At 44.9% G+C, this 25466-nt stretch overlaps 1 protein-coding gene across 3 annotated transcripts in view; it reads right to left on the reverse strand.

Annotated features, from left to right (window-relative positions):
- Positions 1–291: 291 nt before the first annotated feature.
- Positions 292–25466, reverse strand: part of FSD2 (fibronectin type III and SPRY domain containing 2) — a 31000-nt gene continuing 5825 nt past the window's right edge. For all 3 annotated transcript variants that reach the window (XM_083586571.1, XM_083586570.1, XM_083586572.1), the window contains 10 exons: positions 24357–24590; positions 17346–17368; positions 15937–16058; positions 15156–15320; positions 14105–14239; positions 12444–12597; positions 11041–11174; positions 10245–10377; positions 2625–2801; positions 292–1149 (listed from right to left, as the gene is read on the reverse strand). In XM_083586571.1, the coding sequence (XP_083442697.1) occupies positions 900–1149; positions 2625–2801; positions 10245–10377; positions 11041–11174; positions 12444–12597; positions 14105–14239; positions 15156–15320; positions 15937–16058; positions 17346–17368; positions 24357–24590 (1527 nt within the window). In that variant the 3' untranslated portion in view covers positions 292–899. The remainder of the gene's footprint in view (positions 1150–2624; positions 2802–10244; positions 10378–11040; positions 11175–12443; positions 12598–14104; positions 14240–15155; positions 15321–15936; positions 16059–17345; positions 17369–24356; positions 24591–25466) is intronic.

A 25466-nucleotide genomic window follows, 5' to 3' on the forward strand; every position in this document is an offset into this window, starting at 1 on the left:
GCTAGCAAAATTCAAACAAAGAAAGGATTGAGTATCTGGAGAAATACTTCTTAGAGGAGCTTTGGGGTGCTTAAAGAACATGCTCTATAATGCTAGGCTGGGCAACCTGTGGCCCTCCAGGTGTTCCCAGTACTCCAAATCCCATCATCTCTGACCAGTTGCTATGCTGCCTGGGGCTTATGGGAGTTGGAGTCCAACAGCCTCTGGCGAGCCACAGATTTCTCACCCCTGCAGAATGCAACTGGATCCTAAGTTGTGAGGGAGCATCCTTAAAGAGTACACACAGAAGCATCTGGGTTTTATATTATTTCTTCAGTTTTTACTGCAGGTGGCTCAGTGCCTCCCACCTCGCACTATCGATATTCACAAGCAATAACACAAGCTTTGACTTGCCTCCCAAACTGCTTATTTAGAAAGCTGGTGCAGAGATGGCTAAGCAGAAAGAAAGAAAGAAAGAAAGAAAGAAAGAAAGAAAGAAAGAAAGAAAGAAAGAAAGCTTTATCCAAATGACGCTTACATGGAATCGTAATTGCTCTTTGCAGATGTTCCGTGGAAGCTGCAGCAATAAGGACCACTGACAGTTCATCATGACCCAAAGATGCACAGTATAACAAGCTTATAATGTAAGTAAAAATTAACATATCTTTCAAGTTATTATTTTCTGTCATTTTGAGTTTTGCAGCTGTTTAATCTGCTGTGGGAGCTTTGCTTAAAATTTTCTATGAAAACTGCTTTGCTTTCAAAGAAAAGTGGGATATAAATGTGTGTGCATTTTTAAAAAGAAAAAAGCAGGTGCTGTTTTAAGGGAGAGAGTATGGTTGTGACACTGAGAAGCTGTAGGTTTTAATAGAGTTATGCAAGAGTCAGGCATTGCATGCATGCCAAACAGCTGCCCCGAATCACGAAATCGCGTAGGTGGGCATCGCAACGCCATTCAGAATCTGGAGTGTGCCGGGCTCCTCTAGAGCAAAACAAGGACACACAAAGTCCTGAAAGTGGTTGTGGAAGGTGTACAGGTGTTGCATAATATCTGTGTTAAAAAACGACAGGCTCCCTTTGTCGTAATCAAGCAGAAGTCCAATCCTCCGGGGAGGGACAGTAATCGTAATTTCTGGAGTCATCCCATTGTTCAGAAACTCGTAGGTATGTCTGTGCAAGAGAGAGAGAAAATGCATGCAATTAGAAGCTCTCAGAGCAGACTGAGTTTTGGTTTTTTGGTAGGGACTGTGTTCTGCAAAGTGTCATTGATGCAGTAATAGTGCATTAGTGGTAGATTTTTACTGGATATCATTCTAGTTCTATTACCAGTTTTGCTATGCTTCTCCACTGTTATTTCATTTTTGCCTCCTGGAGCAGCACCCATGCACTGTTACTGCAAATAATAATAATTATTATTTATTATTTATACCCCGCCCATCTGGCTGGGTTTCCCCAGACACTTTGGGCAGCTCCCAACAGAATATTAAAAACACGAGAAAACATCATACATTAAAAACTTCCCTAAACAGGGCTGCCATCAGATGTCTTCTAAAAATCAGATAGTTGTTTATTTCCTTGACATCTGATGGGAGAGCGTTCCACAGGGCAGGCGCCACTACCGAGAAGGCCCTCTGCCTGGTTTGTTTATTTGTTTGAGCAAGTGCTTTATAAATGTTCTATGTTTCTTTTAAAAAGTGCAGGAGGAAAAAAAATAAACCAGAACTTTTGTGATATAAAAAGTGACAAGACTTTCAGCAGGAAGGTATGGGAACATGCATATATTGGAAATTAAGCAGCACATCCAGCTATGAGCTTTTGCAGGTGCAAGATCGTTTGAAAGCAAGATCGCTTATGACTGGGCAGTTGCACCAGAAGATGCTGAAAGTGCCACGGTCATGGGTCTGAACCCTGTAGAAGAAGAAGAAGAAGCGTTTGGATTTGATATCCCGCCTTTCACTCCCTTTAAGTAGTCTCAAAGCGGCTAACATTCTCCTTTCCTTTCCTCCCCCACAACAAACACTCTGTGAGGTGAGTGGGGCTGAGAGACTTCAGAGAAGTGTGACTGGCCCAAGGTCACCCAGCAGCTGCATGTGGAGGAGCGGAGACGCGAACCCAGTTCCCCAGATTACAAGACTACCACTCTTAACCACTACACCACACTGGCTCTCGTATGCACTGTATGGGTGCATATTCCTGCATTGCAGGGGGTTGGACTAGATGATCCATGGGGCCCTTCCAACACTATGATTGCTGTGGTCTAAACCACTGAGCCTCTTGGGCTTGCCGATTGGAAGGTCAGCGGTTCGAATCCCCACAATAGAGTGAGTCCCTGTTGCTCTGTCCCAGCTCCTGCCAACCTAGCAGTTCGAAAGCACGCCAGTGCAAGTAGATAAACAGGTACCACTGCAGCAGGAAGGTAAATGGTGTTTTTATGCGCTCTGACACTTGTCACAGTGTCCCGTTGCGCCAGAAGCGGTTTAGTCCTGCTGGCCACATGACCTGGAAAGCTGTCTGTGGACAAATGCTGGCTCCCTCGGCCTGGAAGCGAGATGAGCATCACAACCCCATAGTCACCTTTGACTGGAGTTAACGGTCCAGGAGTCCTTTACCTTTACCGTTTACCTATGGCTTGGAAGTGTTTGTACCTGGAAGAGTTGACTGTGTGCCTCATACACCAGGAGGCGTGGCTTGTGCCCAGGTAGCTGTCTCGAGAAACATTTTCAAAAGCCACACCAACACGGTATTCTGTATTTTCATTGACGTCCACCTCCCAGTAATGTTTGCCTTGGAACGGTATTGGGTTTCCCAAGATAGCGATGGATCTGGCAAAAGGAAATGTGGAAAATACTGTATATTCTCTTGCTATAGAGAATATCTGAAGGTGGCCAACATCTGTGACAGGGGTTCCCAACCTTTAGTGAGTGCATTTGGCTATTTGGCTGTGAGCACCACCATTTCTGGTCACACCCCTCCTCCCTGCCTGGATCAGTTTCCTCCCTGAGAGACAGAAAGAAAGAAAGAAAGAAAGAAAGAAAGAAAGAAAGAGAGAGAGAGAGAGAGAGAGAGAGAGAGAGAGAGAGAGAGAGAGAGAGAGAGAAGAAAGAAAGAAAGAAAGAAAGAAAGAAAGAAAGTGCATGTACACACACTTTGCTTTTCCAAGGGATCAGGGTGGGTTAACCTGAGCCTTGAAAAACACATAGAGCTGAAAGAGGAAGTGGGAAAGAGTGGCACCGTTCCAACTTCCTCCTCCAACTCTGTGTACTTTTCAAGGGAGGAAAGGGCAACCGCTCTCACCACCTCACCCCAAGTGAATGGAGGAGCTCTCAGAGTTTTTACTGGCACCAGGAGAACACCATGTGCCCTGCTGACGGCTCTTGAACCTTATCACAAGACCATTGGATTTATGAGGGAGCATAGATCTCATTCAACATGACCCTGACTTCTTCCATGTTTATAGACCAATTTTGTTTGCTAGGAAATCAGTGGCTTAAAGTTCTTCAGCGCCCATTTGCCCGGTGGCATGCCTGTTCTGTAGTAATCGCAACGATGAGGCTCACAAGCCCAGGAATGAGGAATCCTTGGCTGGTGTTATGTACTGAGTTGAATAGGAGCCAAAATGCAGCAGTCTGATTGGTCCTAGAACAATAGGATTCAGAATGCAGCAGTCTGATTGGTCCTAGAACAATAGGGTCCAGAATGCAGCAGTCTGATTGGTCCTAGAACAATGCAGCAGTATGATTGGTCCGCAGGAGCCACCCAATGCAGCTCCAGGTGGAAGTGAATCCGCAACCTGATTGGCCTACAGGAGAATCCCAGAATTAGCCAATCACGTGCGACCCATTGTGTAAATAATGTATATAAAGCAGATATTTTGGGGAAACTTTCATTCCTCACTACTATGAGCTGAATAAAGAGCATGAAATCCACACTCAACTCCAAGTATATTTCAGCTGCAAATCGTGAAGCATTTTAACTGTTACCTCTGGAACCAGAAAATGCAAAATGGTGCTGTTTGGACAATGCTGCGTTGAATGATGCATGTGATGACTTTTGGTGGGGAGCCTATTTGCAAGTGTCTGAGGACACAGGACTACAATATCCTAGTGGTGAAGGCAAAAAGTGCAATTCATGTGCATTCTTGTTGGAAGATTAGTCCTGCTGCGTTTAATGGGGCTCTCTCCCAAGTATGTAAGCATACGATTGCGGCGTCCATCTGTTGCACTTTACTGTCGTATCAAATACAGGACTTAGATCAATAAGGCACCTGATTAGCAGTGGACAAAATTCCATCGCAAAGGTTATAATTTATCCGCATAATGTAAAGAGAAATTAAGAGAATTATATATACAAAACTTAATACATTATCATTTTTAGCATAAAAAGAAATCTTACAGTGCAATTCTAGGCATGCTTACCCAGAACTAAGTCCCGCTTAAGGCCACATTCACGGCATATATTATAGCAGTATCATACCGCTTCAAACAGTCATGGCTTCCCCCAAAAGATTATGGGAGCTGTAGTTTGTTAAGAAGAAGAAGAAGAAGAGTTTGGATTTGATATCCCGCCTTTCACTCCCCTTCAGGAGTCTCAAAGCAGTTAACATTCTCCTTTCCCTTCCTCCCGCACAACAAACACTCTATGAGGTAAGTGGGGCTGAGAGACTTCACAGAAGTGTGACTAGCCCAAGGTCACCCAGCAGCTGCATGTGGAGGAGCAGAGACACGAACCCGGTTCCCCAGATTACATGACTACCGCTCTTAACCACTACACCACACTGGCTCTCTAAGTGTGCTGAGAGTTGTTCAGAGACCCAGTTTTTCCCTCACAGAGCTGCAATTTTCAGAGCTCCCTGTGAAGAGCAATTGACTGTTCAGCCCCTCTGAAAATTATAACTCTGTGGTACCATAGTGCTTAAAATGTATGGTATGAATGTGACCTTGGCCCTACTCAGAACAGACCCTCTGAAATTAATGAACCTAAGTTAGACATGCTTATTAACTTCACTGGGTCTACTCTGAGTAGGACTAACCTACTTTAAGAAAGCCGACTTCATAAAACTTAGGGAAGTGCTGGGTGAGATCCCATGGACAGTAATACTAAAAGGAAAGGGAGTTCATGATGGCTGGGAGTTTGTTAAGAGGGAGATAGTAAAAGCACAACTTCACGCAATACCAATGAGACGGAAACATGGAAGGTGCCTAAAGAAGCCAGGGTGGCTATCTAAAGAACTTTTAACTGAGTTAAGATTAAAAAAGGATGTGTACAAAAAATGGAAAAGGGGGGAAACCACCAAAGAGGAATTCAAACTCCCCCGCAAACTCCGGGGACATTGGGGAGGCGCAGCGCGTCTTCCCGCTGTCCCCGGACCTGGTCTGCAGGCGGGCAGTGGGGAGAAGAGCGCTTCTCCCCGCTGCCTGCCACGCAAGCTCCGGGGACAGCTGGGAGGCACAGCGCGTCTTCCCGCTGTCCCCGGACCGTTTCTGCAGGCGGGCGGCGGGGAGAAGAGTGCTTCTCCCCGCTGCCTGCCCCGCAAGCTCCGGGGACAGCTGGGAGGCACAGTGCATCTCCCCACTGCCGGCCCCACAAGCGCCTGGGGGGGAAATAATTTTTTTTTCTTTATTTCCCCCCCAAAAAACTTGGTGCGTCCTATGGGCCGGTGCGTCCTATGGGGCGAAAAATATGGTACTTGGCTAGTTTAGATGTATTCAAGTCTCCAGGGCCAGATGAACTGCATCCAAGAGTATTAAAAGAACTGGCAGATGTGATCTCAGAACCACTGGCAAGTCATCTTTGAAAATTCCTGGAGAACAGGCGAAGTCCCGGCAGACTGGAGGAGGGCATATGTTGTCCCTATTTTCAAAAAGGGGGAAAGAGAGGACCCAAATAATTACCGCCCAGTCAGTCTGACATCAATACCAGGGAAAATTCTGGAGCAGATCATTAAGCAAACAGTCTGTGAGCACCTAGAAAGGAATGCTGTGATCACCAATAGTCAGCATGGATTTCTGAAAAATAAGTCATGTCAGACTAACCTGATCTCGTTTTTTGACAGAATTACAAGCCTGGTAGATGAAGGGAACGCAGTGGATGTAGCCTACCTTGATTTCAGCAAGGCATTTGACAAGGTGCCCCATGATATTCTTGTAAAGATGCTGGTAAAATGCGGTCTTGACTATGCTACCACTCAGTGGATTTGTAACTGGCTGACTGACCGAACCCAAAGGGTGCTCATCAATGGTTCCTCTTCATCTTGGAGAAGAGTGACTAGTGGGGTGCCACAGGGTTATGTCTTGGGCCCGGTCTTATTCAACATCTTTATCAACGACTTGGATGATGGACTCAAGGGCATCCTGATCAAATTTGCAGATGACACCAAACTGGGAGGGGTGGCTAACACCCCAGAGGACAGGATCACACTTCAAAACGACCTTGACAGATTAGAGAACTGGGCCAAAACAAACAAGATGAATTTTAACAGGGAGAAATGTAAAGTATTGCACTTGGGCAAAAAAATGAGAGGCACAAATACAAGATGGGTGACACCTGGCTTGAGAGCAGTACATGTGAAAAGGATCTAGGAGTCTTGGTTGACCACAAACTTGACATGAGCCAACAGTGTGACGCGGCAGCTAAAAAAGCCAATGCAATTCTGGGCTGCATCAATAGGAGTATAGCATCTAGATCAAGGGAAGTAATAGTGCCACTGTATTCTGCTCTGGTCAGACCTCACCTGGAGTACTGTGTCCAGTTCTGGGCACCACAGTTCAAGAAGGACACTGACAAACTGGAACGTGTCCAGAGGAGGGCAACCAAAATGGTCAAAGGCCTGGAAACGATGCCTTATGAGGAACGGCTAAGGGAGCTGGGCATGTTTAGCCTGGAGAAGAGGAGGTTAAGGGGTGATATGATAGCCATGTTCAAATATATAAAAGGATGTCACATAGAGGAGGGAGAAAGGTTGTTTTCTGCTGCTCCAGAGAAGCGGACGCGGAGCAATGGTTCCAAACTACAAGAAAGAAGATTCCACCTAAACATTAGGAAGAACTTCCTGACAGTAAGAGCTGTTCGACAGTGGAATTTGCTGCCAAGGAGTGTGGTGGAGTCTCCTTCTTTGGAGGTCTTTAAGCAGAGGCTTGACAACCATATGTCAGGAGTGCTCTGATGGTGTTTCCTGCTTGGCAGGGGGTTGGACTCGATGGCCCTTGTGGTCTCTTCCAACTCTATGATTCTATGATTCTATAACCTTCAATACCACCCAGTGTTTAATGGGTTCTCCCATAGGGATAGCAGCCAAACAGGGTAGAGGTCTAGGCTGACCCCTCTTTCTCCTCATTTTAAGTGGAATTCATTCATTTACTCTCTGGTAAACATCACCCAGAATTGTCAGCTGTGTGTTGTAAGGAGGAATCTTTCGGGAGGGGGGTGGATATCTGCATATCAGTTTGTGTATAAGCTAGCGTTGCCATGGCAATCACAGCAAATTTTAGAATTAAGTGGGAGGGAAGACACTTGCCTGCTTCCTGTAGAATCTAGTAACGTGCAAAAAAGCGAGAGATTGCTACAAGGACCGCATCGTGTAATTAGGCTGACTTTAAAACCCTCACAGCTGTGCGATTAAGAGCACAGAGCTGTGATGGAATCCAGCGACGCTCGTCCTTTTCTTTTTGCATTTTGGGCTGTCTGGAAGCCGAGATGAGGGGCAAACCGGGCTCACAGGCAACGTCAGAAAAGCATGCACAAACGCTGCTAAAATTACAGGATTCCCCCATGTTTTATGGAACCCCAGAGGAACGCCAGAGGGGAGAGGAAATTCATTCACAATATAAATGACATGCATAGTGAAATGTGACAAAATGGCTGAGGGAATCCAAGTTTCCCTGCAGTGTAAACTGTCCTGTCAGAAAGTTTAACAGCCAACAACAAACACGAGCTGGTGCAGTGAAGGCTGGTCTATTAGGGCAAATGGGGCACTATCCCTCCCAGTTCAGTCCACCGCCCCACATCTGCCTGCTTCCTTACTCACTGTCCATAGCTGTCAACGTACAGATTTGAAAATAAGGGACCAGCAGCCTCGAAAATAAGGGATCAGCAGCCAAAATAAGGGATTTTCCCAGCACAGGTATGTTCAACTTCTGAGCCCCTCCGAGCCAAAGGCAGAAAGCCCAGCCACCAGCCAAACGAAGCCTCAAGCGGTGGTTCCCACAGCGCAGCAACCCGGCAAAGGGGATGCAGCAAGGAAAACCACCGTCACCTCTCCGCTGGAAAGCGCTGAGCAAAGGCGAGTCTCCAGGCAACGCAGCCGATTTGATTGGCACAAGGCATGCAAGCTCCACCCCCCAGTCATTCTTAGAGTCCTTATTGGGTGAGCAACGCAGCCAAGCAACACAGTTGGAGCCTCCCTCCTCCCTGGCCGGCAGGGAGGGAGGGAGAGGAGCTGCTTCCTTTGAAACCCGGGAAATTAAAGGGACATCATCAATAAGGGACAGCAGTGGGACACAGTGCTGGGATAAGGGACTTTCCCGCCAAATAAGGCACAGTTGGCAGCTATGTCACTGTCATAGCTGCTCCTCTTTAGTCTTGGTGTTGCCCTTGTCAAACTCAGAAGGGAGGAGGCAGATGGGGGCAAAACTAGAATGTGTTGGCTCCGCCTCTCACTTGCTCTGACTTCACCTACTTTTCATTCACGCTCCCTAATTTCTACCCCACCAGTCCCAATGTCTGAAAGAGGAGGCAGACATTTCCTATTGATTTTTTTTTTTTTTACTGCATTTGAGCACAGAGCGGAAGAATCTTTATTTGCATCAGCCACTAGCCATAGCAATAAAATAAAATAAAATGTACTGAAGACAGAGGTAAAAACTTAACTATACAAAATACATTTCAGAGGTTTACACCAATAATTAAAAAAATAGATCTTATTCTAATTGCCCCTGATAAAGATTTTGCAGTTTTTGCTGTCACCTGATTATCTCGATCTGCTAGAAAATAGGGCTCAGTACCAATGTTTGAGCGGCCCGGCATAGACAATAATAGAGGGGTGAAAACCTCACTCCTCAAATCTTTATAAAGAGCGCAAGCCAGAAGCACATGAGCCACTGACTCAATACTGCCACAGAGACATAACCGTTTTTCCAGGGGAAGTTGAGCACACTTCATGGCTGGCTTGCCCCGAAAGTGTGTCTGAGAACCATCCTTTGCTATTATATTAACCCTCTGAGAAGGCATTTTTGAAAGGTGCATGTTATGTACTAAGCTTGGATCCTAGAACAATAGGCAAGTAGGATCCTAGAATGCAACAACTGATTGGCTTGCAGGAAAAGACCAATCAGGCTCCAGGAGGAAGTTAATCAGCCTATTAGGCTGGTAGGATCGTAGAATGCAGCAACTGATTGGCCTGCAGGAAAAGACCAATCAGGCTCCAGAAGGGAAGCAGAATCAGCCAATCAGACGGAACTCATTGTGTAAATAATGTATATAAAAGCCTGAGGTTTGGGGGGGGGGCAACTGAATCACTGTTTTACAAGCTGCAATAAAGAGCATGAAATCACTACAGGACTCCCAAGTATATTTCAGTGCAAATCCCTGCCAAAGAAGAAAAGGTGAAATAAAATTAGAAGAAATGGAGGCAGTGAGAGATTTTACTTTCTTGGGCTCCGTGATCACTGCAGATGGTGACAGCAGCCACGAAATTAAAAGACGCCTTCTTCTTGGGAGAAAAGCAATGACAAACCTAGACAGCATCTTAAAAAGCAGAGACATCACCTTGCCAACAAAGGCCCATATAGTTAAAACTATGGTTTTCCCAGTAGTGATGTATGGAAGTGACAGCTGGACCATAAAGAAGACTGATCGCCGAAGAATTGATACTTTTGAATTATGGTGCTGGAGGAGACTCTTGAGAGTCCCATGGACTGCAAGAAGATCAAACCTATCCATTCTGAAGGAAATCAGCCCTGAGTGCTCACTGGAAGGACAGATCCTGAAGCTGAGGCTCCAATACTTTGGCCACCTCATGGGAAGAGAAGACTCCCTGGAAAAGACCCTGATGTTGGGAAAGATGGAGGGCACAAGGAGAAGGGGAGGACAGAGGACGAGATGGTTGGACAGTGTTCTTGAAGCTGCCAGCATGAGTTTGACCAAACTGCGGGAGGCAGTGGAAGACAGGAGTGTCTGGCGTGCTCTGGTCCATGGGGTCACAAAGAGTCGGACACGACTAAACGACTAAACAACAACAACAACAACAACAAAGCCTATAGATTCTATACCTTGTAAAGCTGTTTTCACGGAAGGGCCATTCACATTTGGGACTCTCAGTTTTGCAACATGCAATTGTCAATCCATCTTCTAGCACAGACAGCAAGGGGTGGGCCGTCTCCTCATTCAGAGTGAAGGAAGTGCCTGTGAAAGGATGGAATATGGTAGCCGGCAGGGATTGCAGAACCTTGCAAATGCAAAACAACTCCTGTATGATGGCCCCATTCACATGTGCCCAGTGTTGCTCCCCTGGAATTGGGGCCTACCGTGCCAGACCACAACCAACCCAACCCCTTCCCAGGACTAGGAAAGCAGCCATTCTGCCCATACAAGTGTGAAGAATTGTCCTTGTAACTACTACCCAGTACGTTTCCGAGCAAAACTCAAAGTGTTGGTGCTGACCTTTAAAGCCCTAAACGGCCTCGGTCCAGTATACCTGAAGGAGCGTCTCCACCCCCATCGTTCTGCCCGGACACTGAGGTCCAGCGCTGAGGGCCTTCTGGCGGTTCACTCGCTGTGAGAAGCCAAGTTACAGGGAACCAGGCAGAGGGCCTTCTCGGTAGTGGCGCCCTCCCTGTGGAACACCCTCCCACCAGATGTCAAAGAGATAAACAACTACCAAACTTTTTGAAGACATCTGGAGGCGGCCCTGTTTAGGGAAGCTTTTAATGTTTAAGAGGTTATTGTATTTTAGTGTTCTGTTGGAAGCTGCCCAGAGTGGCTGGGAAAACCCAGCCAGATGGGCGGGGTATAAATAATAAATTATTATTATTATTATTATTATTATTATTATTATTATTATTATACCTGTGCTTAGGATGGAGACAGGCTCGCTCCGCTCACTGGATCCTCCCATGTTGACGGCTTTCACAGAGAGCAAGTAGTTGTGTCCTGGCTCCAGCTGAATCAGCGCTTCACAATTTGGAATGCCAACAATGGACCTGGAGAGAGAGAAAAACAGAAGGAAGCCTAACGAATCACTGTTGTCAAGGGAGCACAAAAGGCATCTGAGGAAGAGTGGAGAAATGAGGCAGAAAGAGTCCTCCCTCACCCCCCTCCACATCTGTTCTGATATTGGGATCAAAATCAAAATCTTGGGGGCAGGACAAAGGCAGCAGTCTGAGGTAAGCTAGGAACCAGAAGCTCCAATCACCACAAAGAGCGAGAAGACGTCTGAGTCGCTAAAAGCTCCCTTTTCATGCTGATTGGTGGCTCTTGGGTGGAGACTGGATCCCTACTGCAGAAATAGCAAAGGGTCTTTGACCCCTTGCAATCCCCAAGGCCCAATGGTCTCAGTGTGGGTCAGGTGTGCCTACTGTAAAAGAAAGGTACAGTCATATCTCGGGCTGAAGTAGCTTCAGGTTGAGCATTTTCGGGTTGCGTTCTGCGGCGACCCGGAAGTAACGGAGCGTGTTACTTCTGGGTTTCACCGCTCATGCATGCGCAGACTGTCAAAATGACGTCACGCGCATGCGAAACGCAACCCGTGCATGCACAGTCGCATGTTATGTTCTACCCAGGATGCAAATGGGGCTCCGGAATGGATCCCGTTTGCATCTAGAGGTACCACTGTAAAGATAAAGGACCCCTGGACGGTTAAGTCCAGTCAAAGGCGGCTATGGGGTTGCGGCGCTCATCTCGCTTTCAGGCCGAGGGAGCTGGCATTTGTCCACAGACAGCTTTCCAGGTCATGTGGCCAGCAGGACTAAACCGCTTCTGGTGCAACGGGGCACTGTGATGGAAGCCAGAGTGCATGAAAACGCTGTGTACCTTCCTGCCGCAGCGGTACCAATTTATCTACTTGCACTGGTGTGCTTTCAAACTGCTAGGTTGGCAAGAACTGAGCAACAGGAGCTCATACCGTCATGGGGATTCGAACCGCCGACCTTCTGACTGGCAAGCCCAAGAGGCTCAATGGTTTAGACCACAGCGCCACCCACATCCCTGTGCACCTACTGTAATGTATGTATTATCAACTAAATACCACAAAAAAGGCACGTGGCCTTTTTAAGAGAAACCCAGGAGACCAGCTGTAGAGAAGCTCGTTGCCTTGTATGCAGCCTCCCAGGCCTTATCGGGAATGAAGTTTGCTAACCCTTAGCTCAGATTGCCAACCTTCCCCTTTCTGCCTCCCTCTTTCCCCTTGGCTCTTTGGGTGTTTTGAAAAACATGGCCCGAGCATTGCATGCATCTAATACTATGCAACTCACTCAGTAATGATGTTCCCGTCCTCTCCATCTGTCAGCTTGGACAATTCAGCTGTGTAGGAGTCAACAGGATTTGTGTTCCCAGATTCCCAGCGCACCAGCGCTGCATGTTCACAACTCTGGATCTCCTTCCTTTTGAGGACAGGTGCCAAAGGAGCTTTAAAAAAAGAAGAAGCAGATAATATTTTTTCCCCTGAGCCATTTGGTTATGAGATATACCATGAGGGTTTGTCTTTTAAAAGTGTTACAGTATTAAGGTTTTCATTGATTAACTTGAAAACAAAGATCAAAGACACACACACACACAGATCAGCCCCTCCACAGTGGTTGGGCTTTCAGCATCCACTCAGATGATCAGTTCTTCTTGCCCCCCCCCTCCCCGCTGAATATTTACATTAATTTATTCCTTTATTTCATCGCAGTTTTTATATTCCACCATCTCATGTAAAATATCAAGGCGGTATTCAGCAATTTATGCAAATATGATGAAGCATTTGGAACTCCCTCCCACTTGAAATCAGGCAGGGACCATCCCTGTTAAAGTTCAGGCTCCTGGTTCAAACAATATCGTTTCAGGTGGTCTTCGCATCATGAATTCTTATTTAATGTTTTAAAATTTCCTCTCCTCATGTTTTTGTTTCCATTTTTGAGATTTTAAATTTCTGAGGTTTAAAGTGCTTGAAGTTTAATTGATGTTTTACATTTCGTGTATTTTTTTTATCTTCGTAAGCTGCTTTGAGACCCAGATAGTTAAAAAGCGGGATATAATCTTTTAAAATATCTATTCATTTCTTATTTTTATTTCTTTATTAAATTTGTATACCGTCCGCCCTATACCTATAGATCTCACAACATAAAATCACAATATAAAAAACCCCAGAAAATACATAATAAAAGAAAAACAAACCAATAAATAATATAATTATTAATATACATAAATATGTAAACAAACAAAAATAAAATACCATACATGCAGTACAAAATTATCATTAAAATGACTGGCTAATCTTGAGAAAATTTAAGCTGAGTAGGCCTGTGGGATGCAGGTGCCGCTGTGGGTTATACCACAGAGCCTAGGACTTGCTGATTAGAAGGTTGGCGGTTCGAATCCCCGCGACGGGGTGAGCTCCCATTGCTCGGTCCCAGCTCCTGCCAACCTAGCAGTTTGAAAGCACATCAAAAGTGCAAGTAGATAAATAGGTACCGCTCCAGCGGGAAGGTAAACGGTGTTTCCGTGCGCTGCTCTGGTTTGCCAGAAGCGGCTTAGTCATGCTGGCCACATGACCCAGAAGCTGTATGCCGGCTCCCTCGGCCAATAAAGCGAGATGAGCGCCGCAACCCCAGAGTCGGCCACAACTGGACCTTATGGTCAGGGGTCCCTTTACCTTTAGCTTTAGGCCTGTTGGCATAAAAGGATCTTCAAGAGATTCTTGAAAGTTAACAGTGAGATTGCCGGCCAAATTATCTACTAGAAAAGGCTTTTATAGTGTTGTTTTGTCTTTGTAAGCAGCTCTGGTGGGATGTAAGTATTTGAGATAAATAAAAAAACTTGAAGAGTTCAACAAACTTTAGCTGCTTCACGCCCCACTTCTGTAGACTTTGCTTCGTTCAAAACTCAGGAAAAGGCAAATGTCAAAGCCATTCGAAATCTGAAATGCATTTACCTGTGATGTAAACAGCTCGTTCACTCGCTGATCCGACCCCGGCTCTGTTGAGGGCTTTCACCCAAAACTCATACTGCGCGTTTGGCGCCAGGTTAGTAACTGTGCAATATGTTTCTTTCACGTTTAGCATAAACGCTGCAGTGAGAAAGCGGAAGATTTAGGAGGTTATTTTAAAATGGCATTTTCTGAAACCTGCTTCTAAGCAGGAACCCTTTCAATATCTGCTGCGTCATTTCATAGTTCAGCGGCGGGAGCCTCTCAGCCAGATTTAATTTTCAAATAAAAACAAAGATAATGCTTTTTATTTTCCTACTGGCTCGCCAGTTTTTAAAAAGGTTTCAGGACTGTTGTTTCAGGACCCTGGACAACCAACTTGACAGGTGCTTGAAATTATAGCTCTGTGTGGGGAAAACTACAGTTCCCAGAATTCTTTGAGGACAGTCATGGCCATAGCTGTCAACTTACAGATTTGAAAATAAGGGACCAGCAGCCTCAAAAATAAGGGATCAGCAGCCAAAATAAGGGATTTTAGTCAACCACCTGAAATACGAAGTTAAAAGGGACCAGATAATTTTGGAGAGCAGCACCGGTTTTTAGCCCTTCGTTTCCAGAGGTTGCTGCTCAGGACACCAGCTGATGAAACACTGCAATTAAATAACTACAAGCAGCAAGCACTTTTCGTGCAAAACGAAATCCAAGCTACGAAGATGCTACCCCAGACAGAGACGCTCAGTTCAGCGGCCGCGAGGAGGATGGCAGCGGAAGGGCCCGAGGCTCCCCCCAGTCCTGGCGGGGAGGGGCTCCCGGGGGCCGAGGCTGGTGAGAGGAGGCCGGAGGGGGGCGGGCTGGGCAGCCAAGCAACACAGTTGAAGCCTCCCTCCTCCCTGGCCGGCAGGGAGGGAGGGAGAGGAGCTGCTTCCTTTGAAACCTGGGAAATTTCAGGGACATCATTAATAAGGGACAACAGTGGGACACGGTGCTGGGATAAGGGAGTTTCCCACCAAATAAGGGACGGTTGACAGCTATGGTCATGGCGTATAGGCAGCCTTACCGTCCTGCTGCTCTTTTGACGTCTCGTTGCTCACTCGTTTGTAGTACAGCTGGTAGCTTTCGACAATATCTTCTGAAAAGAAGCTCCAGCAGACTTTCACGGATGTACCGGTAGCAGAATTGGGATCCTGGGTGTTCATTACTGGTGCACAAGGAGGCAAAGGAGCTGGAACAAGGAGGGTGGAAGGGGAAAAAATAATCTGTTAAACAGAATTCACATGGTGAATTTCAAAGATCAGCAACGCCACTTAACAGAAGAAATTGCTTTATATTTTATGCTAGTTGTCCGCCTGGTTTAGTATTTAGTCTACACCAAGCTGGTGGTGGGGAGAACCACCAAGGGCCACACTTCTTTCTGGGCAATCTCCCAAGGGCCACATGATAGTAGTGGGTGTGGCTAGAGACAAAAGTAGTGGAGCAACATATGTAAATTTTCGCTTTGTACAATAGATTAGTTTCTACGTACCCACACACCCCAGCTTTCTTCCATTCAGACAAGGAAGAGGCATTATTGATATATAATATAATATAATATAATATAATATAATATAATATAATATAATATAATAATATATTTATACCTCAGCCACTCTGGGCGGCTCCCAACAGAATTAAAAGCACAATAAAACATCAGACATTAAAAAATTTCCTAAACATTGAGTTCAAAGACACTTTTCAGCCAGGCAAAAATCATTGAGGCACAAGCAAAGCCAGTAAGGAATGTGGACTGGGGAGAATTCTGAGGGTCAGATAGAAACCAGAAATAAATACAATGAAAATACCAGGGACTGAATTAATGGAGTCCATTAGTTCCTGAATGTCAGAGAAATCTATGACCCGGGCTTCAAAATTTGTCGGCACTGAAAGATCTATATCCACGTCCTTTTTCAAGAAGTCGACCAATCTGCAAGTGCCAGAGAAATGGAGAGTAAGACAGCAACTCTAAGAGCTTGGCTATATATTAATGTCTCATATTTTCTCATGTGTGCGTGTTTGTGTGTGTTAGAGATAGATATAAATCCATTATGTCAAAATCATCCTCATCATTATTATGTACGGTATACAAGTGGGATCTGCAACAAAATGTTGCAGTATGGGCTGCCCCTGTTCAGAATACTCCATTCCTTTCCCCCATCTCTCATGGTTTTCTCTTCTCCACTCAGCGATCAGTTAGCATTCTGTGTCCACTGAGCATGCTCAGTCCCCATAGGACTACTGGGAGGCATTCCCCCCACCCTCGGCCACCTTTAGTAATTTTTAGTAATTTAGTAATTTTTTCCCCTAAATAATTTTTGTACTTCGGCTATTCAGGCCTGGTGATATGCCCATGAATGGTGGCAACCTAAGCTACATAAGGACCGACACTTGGAAAGTTGAGTTTCTTAGCTGCTATTTAATGCTTCTGTCCCATTCTTCTGTCAGATGAATACTCAAATTACAAAAGAAAGAGCAATACAATATGGCCTCCCCAAACTTGGTGCCCTCCGGATATTTTGGACTACACCTCCTGCTAGCCCCAGCATGGCCAATGGCCAGGGATGATGGGAATTTTAGTTCAAAACATCTGGAGGCCACCAGGAGGTTGAGGAAGGCTGTAATTGGACAATATTGGATCCACAAATCAAACACAGACCCTCCAAGTGTCCCTATTTTCAGGGACATCCCTGATTTAGAAAAGTCATCCCGGTTCTGATTTGATCCCAGAATGTCCCGCTTTTCCTTAGGATGTCCCTATTTTCATCAGAGAAATGTTGGAGGGTATGGAGTTATCCAACCCCCGAGCCGTCTGAAGACAACCCTCTATAGGGAAGTTGTTTGTTTTTATATGTGTTGGAAGTTGCACAGAGTGGCTGGGGCAGCCCAGTAAGATGTGTGGGGTATAAATAGTAAAATTATCATTATGGAATGGGACGTCCCTATTTTCATTGGAGAAATGTTGGAGGGCATGCAAACTCAATCATTAAAAGTTCACTTTGTGACCATGGGATGGTGACGACCACTCTCAACCCAACCTATCTCACAAGTTGTGTGGATAAAAGCGGGGGGGGGGGGAACCATGTCTTTCACCCTGATCCATTTGTAATAAGCATGAGGGATGGACACAGGCTCTGAAGCATAAGAAAGATATTCAGTATATTCATCTTAAGTATGCAGGAGGGTGGGGAACTACAAATTCAGGGCTTAATATTACCTGTGGCTTGTAGCTACTGCGGCCTGTAGACAAGAGAGAGAGAGAGAGAGAGAGAGAGAGAGAGAGAGAGAGAAGGAGGAAAAGAAGAAGGTGGTTTAATGATAGGAACACATTACAATCATAAATTAAAGGGGCACAGGGATGTTAAGGTATGCAACAGCAACAACAAAGGTTTTGCCATTTAACCACAAAATACCGCGGGTTAAGTACTTAATTCGTTCTGGATGTCTGTTCTTATCCTGAAAGTGTTCTTAACCTGAAGCATCACTTTAGCTAATGGGGCCTCCCATTGCCGCCACGGCGCCGGAGCACGATTTCTGTTCTCATCCTGAAGCAAAGTTCTTAACTCGAGGTACTATTTCTGGGTTAGCGGAGTCTGTAACCTGAAGCGTATGTAACCCGAGGTACCACTGTACTATTGTTCATAAAAATGGCACCTGTTGATGTAATAACTTGGAATTTGACATACATGATTTATCTGAAGAGGTCTATGATATGCCAAATTTCAAACAGATATAATTAAATTACCACAAGTTCAGCAGGTTAAAAAGTGCTGAAAAGTGACACATTTCTCCTTTCTAATCCACTTATCATATATTTATTTCCAATCTTGGTGAAAACTACTACCGTACTTTATTTTGGCTTGTCAAGGAAGGCAAGCTTCCATGAAGTTCTGAGCAGCCGTTCAACTGTTCTTAAGGTTTTCCTGAGCCATTAAAGCATACGGCAGCAACTGCTGGCAAAATGATTTATTTATTATTTATTTCATAAAGAAATTATACACTGCTTGTTTTTTTTTTAAAAAAAACACCCTCAAAGTGGTTAACAAAAAAGCAAAGCAATAAAATCAAGAGATTGTTGCAACTTCGAAACATACAAAAGTTAAAACACTAAAACAGATTAAAATTACCTTAATTTTCTAAGCGTCTGGGTCTAAACAGGAATATGTTTTTTCCCCACAATAATATTTATTATTTTTCATACAAAAACATAACAAAAGAGAGAGTAAACAATGATAAAAGAAAAAAGAAAAAAGAATATGAAACATAAAATACACCAAATCACCGCGTAAACTAAAACTTAGTTAATTAATTAAAATTCATCTTCATAAATATATTACTTGACTTCCTCTAATCTCTTCCATCTGAATTCCTTATATAGCAGTTTCCAATATAATTGTTTCTTAAAACCATATCAGAGTCATAATCATATTTCCTAACTTTTCTTATCGTACATTTTCTTATTTATTTATTTAATCCTAATTTAGTCCTAGGCCTAATAAATTCTTTCAAGTGGTTACATATCTTTAATATTACAATATTTATTCAAATAGTCTTTAAATTTCTTCCTGGTCGTGAATTCTCCCAGTGAGATCTCCATAAACTCCATCATCTTCATCTGCCATTCTTCTACCGTTGGTAGCTCTTGTGATTTCCATTTTTTGGCTACTAAAATCCATGCAGCAGTTGTGGCATACAAAAATACTTTTACATCTTTTTGGGGCAGTTCAGAACCTGTTACTCCAAGGAGAAAGGCTTCTGGTTTCTTCATAAATGTATATTTCATCATTTTTTTTAATTCATTATAATTTTTTTCCTAGAAGTCTTTTTCCCAGAAGACTAAACAGGAATGTTTTTAGCAGGTGCCAAAAAGAGTACAGTGAAGATGCCTGCTAAATATCAATCGGCAGGGAGTTCCAAAGTGTAGGCGCTGCCACAGTAAACAATTGGGTTGTTACAGATGCGAAATGCAGTAATGTCAATTCCACTGATCAAAGTGATCCAATCCAAAGTAATCCAGGGGACACTCAGTTTGCTACTGCAGAGAGAATTCTGCCAGCGTGCCAATGTTGGCAGAGGGAGTCACCTAGTGGATGTCATGTGCCATACCTATTCCTTTAGTTATGGATCATCGTAACCATCAAGAATTGCATTTATATACCACCTTACGGCCAATGTTGTGCTGCGGTTCAGGAGCTGCCAGCCCTTTTGGGCCCACAATCACATTTGGAAACCTGAGAAACTGCTGTGGGCAACACCCCCATCATAGCTGGCAAGCGTCCCTTATTTGGCGGCACAGTCCCTTATCCCAGCGCCGTGTCCCACTGCTGTTCCTTATTGATGATGTCCCTTAAATTTCCCGGGTTTCAAAGGAAGCAGCTCCTCTCCCTCCCTCCCTGCCGACCAGGGAGAAGGGAGGCTCCAACTGTATTCCTTGGCTGCGTTGCTCACCCAATAAGGAGTCTAAGAACGACTGGGGGGTGGAGCTTGCATGCCTTGTGCCAATCAAATTGGCCGCTTTGCCTGGGGACTCACGTTTGCTCAGTGCTTCCCAGCGGAGAGGTGACGGTGGTTTTCCTTTCTGCATCCCCTTTGCCGGGTTGTTGCGCTGTGGGAACCACCACTTGAGGCTTCGTTTGGCTGCTGGTTGACTAAAATCCCTTATTTTGGCTGCTGATCCCTTATTCATTGCGAGAAGTAAGGTTACAGGGAACCAGGCAGAGGGCCTTCTCGGTGGTGGTGCCCGCCCTGTGGAACGCCCTCCCAGCAGATGTCAAGGCAATAAACAACTATTTTATATTTAAAAGACAACTGAAGGCAGCCCTTTAGGGAAGTTTTTAATGTCTAATGCTGTATTGTTTTTAATATTCAGTTGGAAGCCGCCCAGAGTGGCTGGGGAAACCCAGCCAGATGGGCGGGGTATAAATAATAAATTATTATTATTATTATTATTATTATTATTATTATTATTATTATTATTATTATTATTATTTTCAAGGCTGCTGGTCCCTTATTTTCAAATCTGTAAGTTGACAGCTATGACCCCCATGCAGTATCATCCCATTTCAAACAATCATGGCTCCCCGCAAGGAACGCTGGGAATGTCATTTGTTAAGGGTGCTGAGAGGTGTTAGGAGATGCCTATTCCCCTCACAGGACTATGAATCTCAGAGCAGTTTAGCTACCGATCCCTCTTCTCGTGAAACTCTGGGATTTGTAGCGCCGTGAGGGGAATAGGCAGAGGGCCTTCACGGTGGTGGCGCCCGCCCTGTGGAACGCCCTCCCACCAGATGTCAAGGAAATAAACAACTATCTGGCTTTTAGAAGACATCTGAAGGCAGCCCTGTTTAGGGAAGTTTTTAATGACTGATGTTTTATTGTATTTTTAATCTTTTGTTGGAGGCCGCCCAGAGTGGCTGGGGAAACCCAGCCAGATGGGCAGGGTATAAATAATAATGATGATGATGATGATGATGATGATGATGATGGTCTTCTAACACCTCTCTGCATGCTTAAAAAACAGCAGTTCCCAGCATTCTTTGGGGGAAGCCATAACAGTTTAAAGTAATTTAAAAGTATAGTGCAGATGGGGGACTAAATTTAGATCTAATCTTTGGGGTTCTCTTCTGGCCTGGCACAGTTTGGAACGTTTTATTGGGGGGGGTTATTATTTGGAAGGCAGCCTTCCACCCCTCAAATTCAAATTTAAAGAGAATAAAGCTGTTGCTAAAAATAGCAAAGAAAGCCCTTGTGGAGGACTCTTAGGAAAAATGCAATTTCTTCTTTTATCTCCTTCTCAAAGATTGCTGTGATTGTTCTATAAAAAGCCCTCCCCCCCCCCTTGCACTCCGGCTACACAACAGAGCAAAATTACGGTGATCACTCACAGGAATTGCAAATCCCCTGCTATGTTCTCAACTGAAGCACCTGTCTATAAAAGGGCTTTTCTCCAAACGTGGTCCGCTGGCTGGATTCATGAATCAAAATGCAGGAGATTTCTGTCACCTTTCAGCAAGTCAATATTAAACCCATTCATCAAATCAATTCACTCGTGTGTGTGTGTGTGTGTGTGTGTGTGTGTGTGAACAACCACTTGCTGATGCGTTTCGGTTGTGCTACGTTTATCATCAGTATACCATATTTTTCGCCCTATAGGACGCACTTTTTTCCCCTCCAAAAATGAAGGGGAAATGTGTGTGCGTCCTATGGGGCGAATGCAGGCTTTCGCTGAAGCCTGGAGAGTGAGAGGCGTCGGTGCGCACCGACCCCTCTCGCTCTCCAGGCTTCAGGAAGCTATCCGCAAGCCTTGCGCGCCCGGTCGGAGTTCCCGCGGGCTAGCAAGGCTTGCGGGTGGCAGCCTGCAGCTCGGAGCACAGGGCGCCCTCCAGAGGGCACCCCATGCTTCGCGCAGGTGTCCACAAGCCTTGTGAGCCCGGTGGGAGTTGCCGCCGGGATCGCAAGGCTTGCGGATAGCAGCCTGTTCTGGGGGCTGGGGTCAGGGAAAGCTTGGGCTTCCCCAGCCCCGCAGCTGGGGGGGGGAATATTTTTTTTTATTCATTTCCCCCCCAAAAAACAAGGTGCGTCCTATGGGCCAGTGCATCCTATAGGGTGAAAAATACGGTACTTTGTGACACTTTGTGCTGCTCTGATCTGATTGGAAGCAGGGATTCAACCCCACTGCTTCTTCTTTAAATTATTATACATTTTTATTAATTTTAACATATCATTTCCAACAGTCATTTAGCATAATTTCTGGTCTTATACAATATTTTGGACTTCCGTCAACAACCTCTGAAGATTTCACTTATTCTGCATTTCTTAATTTCTCTATTACTTTTAATTATCGTTAACTAATAGTTCTCTTCATAGTCTTCCTTGCAATATTTCACCTAATCCTCCGTACAGAACTTCTTGCAATCCTACTAGCGTGATCCGTTTATTACAATTGCTTTTCAAATAGTTCAAATATTTACTCCAGTCTTCTAAGAATCTCTGGTTCCGCAGGTTTCGAATCCTTCCTGTTAATTTATCCAATTCTGCATAGTCCATTAATTTCATTTGCCGCTCTTCTTTCGCCTGTAATTCTTCTTGCTTCCATTTTTGTGCCAAAAATATTCTTGCTGCCGTTATTGCACATAAAAATAATTTACAGTCCTGTCTGTTAATGTCCTCCACTACAATGTCAAGTAAAACCATTGTGCCTATCTTCAATCAGAAGCACCCCATCAAATTCAATGGAGCTTAGCCAGTGCTGTTTTTCTAGAGAAACAGGTGCTGGACCTCACCATGAACGCTTTCCTTGCTCTCTTATAATGGCACCCACCTGAGGGGTGCCAGGACCGGGTTCTGTTGAATTCCAGCTGAAAAAAAGCCCTGGGCTCAGCTCTCCCCACCCTCAAAATATTCGGTGTTGGAGAAATTCATTTACCCTGCAATAGCCTGGCCTTCACCAGCTTCTGAAGCAATGCTTGTGTCTCCTTTAATTCAGCATTTACGAGAATGCCAGTGTTCAGTCTCACAATGGCTCTGATTGTCCTTGTTACAGAAGAGCTGCTTTTTTCCCTTTCAGTTTCTCTTAAGCCGCTTTGTGGGTCCGGTCTTTGGGACAGAGGCTTGCGAGTGCGTACCCTATATTGAAACCACACGGCTTCCGCCAAAGAATCCTGGCATCTGTATGTATAAAATGTTACAGTGTTCCCAGGGCAATTAACAAGTACTGTATTTTTCCGTGTATAAGACGCCCCCATGTATAAGACGCCCCCTAATTTTGGGGGACTCCAAATTAAGAAAACACTCCTCAGCACTACCCGTGTATAAGACGAGCCCCAATTTTAAACCTAAAAACCTAGTCTTATACACGGAAAAATACGGTACATCTATTAAAAAAAACACACACTCAAGAACCAAAAAGCAGTAGGCTTTTTAGTAACTGCTGAATAAAATGTGTCAGGTAGGCCATTTGTATAATCCTCATAATATCGCTTGGAGTTTCGCAACTCTGCTGTGGCAGTTCTTTCGTTCCTTACAGACACTCCCTCAGAAATGTGGGTCGCATCCATACCACACATTTAAAGCACTCTTACACCACTTTAACCAACACAGTCAAGGGCGCTGACTTGGGCCCCAGGTTACGGGTGCCCAATGGCGCCTGTGACGTAACATGATGACATCATGACGTCACGTTGTGTCGGTTGTGTGGCGCCACTTCTGAGGCCTCACAGGGTCTTGGAGATTATGCCAGAACCTCAGTTTCTACCAGGAGTCACATTCAGAGGTCTGGCAGGGCCTCGGACGTCACTTCTGAGACCTTGCGGGGTCTTGAAGGTCACATCCAAGTCCTCACAAGACCTCCGAAGGTCCTCTGGGAGGGTGCGTTGGGGCTCGGACACGACTTCCGGTAGAAACCAGAAGTCACGTCAGAGCCCCATGTTGTGGGTGCTAAGCACCCACAATTTTGGGTGGATGCCTGGCACCCAGGGCCCCCTAGACCTGGCGCCTACGATTACAGTTCCCTCTAAAGAATTCTGGGAACTGCATTTTTTTAAGGGTACTGATTGTTAGGTGACCCCTCACAGAGCTACAATTCCCAGCCCTCTTAACAAACTACAGTCCCCAGGACTCTTTAAGGGAAGTGGGATAAAAATAATAAATCTCATTTAATTTTAATTTGCTTACGGACTGTCTCATTTGCATTTATCAACTGACTGTCAAAACAAAACAAAACAGATTTGAGGTTAAAGACTAAATAAGTACCGTATTTTTCACTCTATAGGACGCACCCGACCATAGGACGCACCTTGTTTTAGAGGGGGAGAACAAGGGGGGGGGGAATTGCCCCTCTCTGCTCAGCGCCCCTTCAGCGAAGTGGCAGGAGAAACGGAGCCCCTTTTATTTTCCCCCCCGCTTGGCTGAAGGAGCGCTGCGCAGCTCTCCCTCTCTGCTGAAGCCAGGAGAGTCTTGCTCTCCCAGCTTCAGCAAAAGGAACCTGAAGCCTCTGGAGCGCAGCGGGAACTCGCGCTGCACTCCAAAGGCTTCAGGCGGCTATCCCTCTCGCTCTCCAGGCTTCAGCGAAAGCAATCGCGTTGCTATCGCTGAAGCCAAGGAGCCTGCATTCGCTCCATAGGATGCACACACATTTCCCCTTAATTTTTGGAGGGTAAAAAGTACGTCCTATAGAGCGAAAAATACGGTATTTCATTACTGGTTATTTCCATCGCATACATCTCCTTACCTTGATCGCATTCACTTTATTTTCACCTTGGCTGAGATCCTCAATGGTTTCCATCAGGTCTTTACATGTGTCTAGGTTGCCTCCACAGCTGACCAGCTGCTCATACAATCCTTCCAGCTTCTCCTTCTTTTCTTCCCCCAAAGCCTGCATGACTTCCTCATACCTTTGCTCGAGGGTCAGCATGAGATCATTGTAGCCTCTCTCCAAGTTCTGCTCCTGCCTAGCAAAATTCTCCTGGAAAGAGAGCATTTCAGGGTTGGAATGGGTTTGCTGAGCAATTGCCAACCAAAAGATCCTCAAAAGGACCTACACGACAAACCTGCCCTGGTTTTATAATACCGGTTCAGCCATAATAGGTTCTTTTTTTTAAAAGAAGCAGATTTTCCAGCTGCACAAATTTCCCGCCAGACACCCTACACTAAAAAGAGAGAAATCTAAATGAACACAAAGCTTTGCTCTTGGCATCAATGGCAGTTTCTCCATAGGAGTCGGTTGTTGTTATCTACTACGCAGCAACGGGTCATTTATGGATCTGTCTTAATTCAGTAACCTGAACAAACATAAACTCCTGTCTTTTAAAATGTGACAATCTACCAAAATGCAAATACAACACGCTGGCTAATAACGTAGTAAATATATAATCGGTATGATGTCATTCAAAATATACGAATAAGCCATTTCAAAATAATATATATATCATACAACACATCTCACAAAATATACAGGAAACTGCAAGTTGTTATATGTATCAGAGTCAAACAAAGGTTCAAATAACCAATAAATAGCTTAGAGATGTTTTCCTTTGAGACTTGTGTGAGACGTCTTCCGTTCAGAGATGGTTTGGTGTTCATTGGTTGTTTGAACCTTTGTTTGACTTTGATAAATATAATAACTTGCAGTTTGTATATTTTGTGAGATGTGTTGTATGAGATATATATTATTTTGAAGTGACTTATTCGTATATTTTGAATGACATCATACCGATTACAGTGGTACCTCGGGTTAAGTACTTGATTCGTTCCGGAGGTCCGTTCTTAACCTGAAACTGTTCTTAATCTGAAGCACCACTTTAGCTAATGGGGCCTCCTGCTGCTGCCGCGCCACCGGAGC

This window comes from Podarcis filfolensis (assembly GCF_964270895.1).
Source record: "Podarcis filfolensis genome assembly, chromosome: 14".
Classification (NCBI taxonomy): domain Eukaryota; kingdom Metazoa; phylum Chordata; class Lepidosauria; order Squamata; family Lacertidae; genus Podarcis; species Podarcis filfolensis.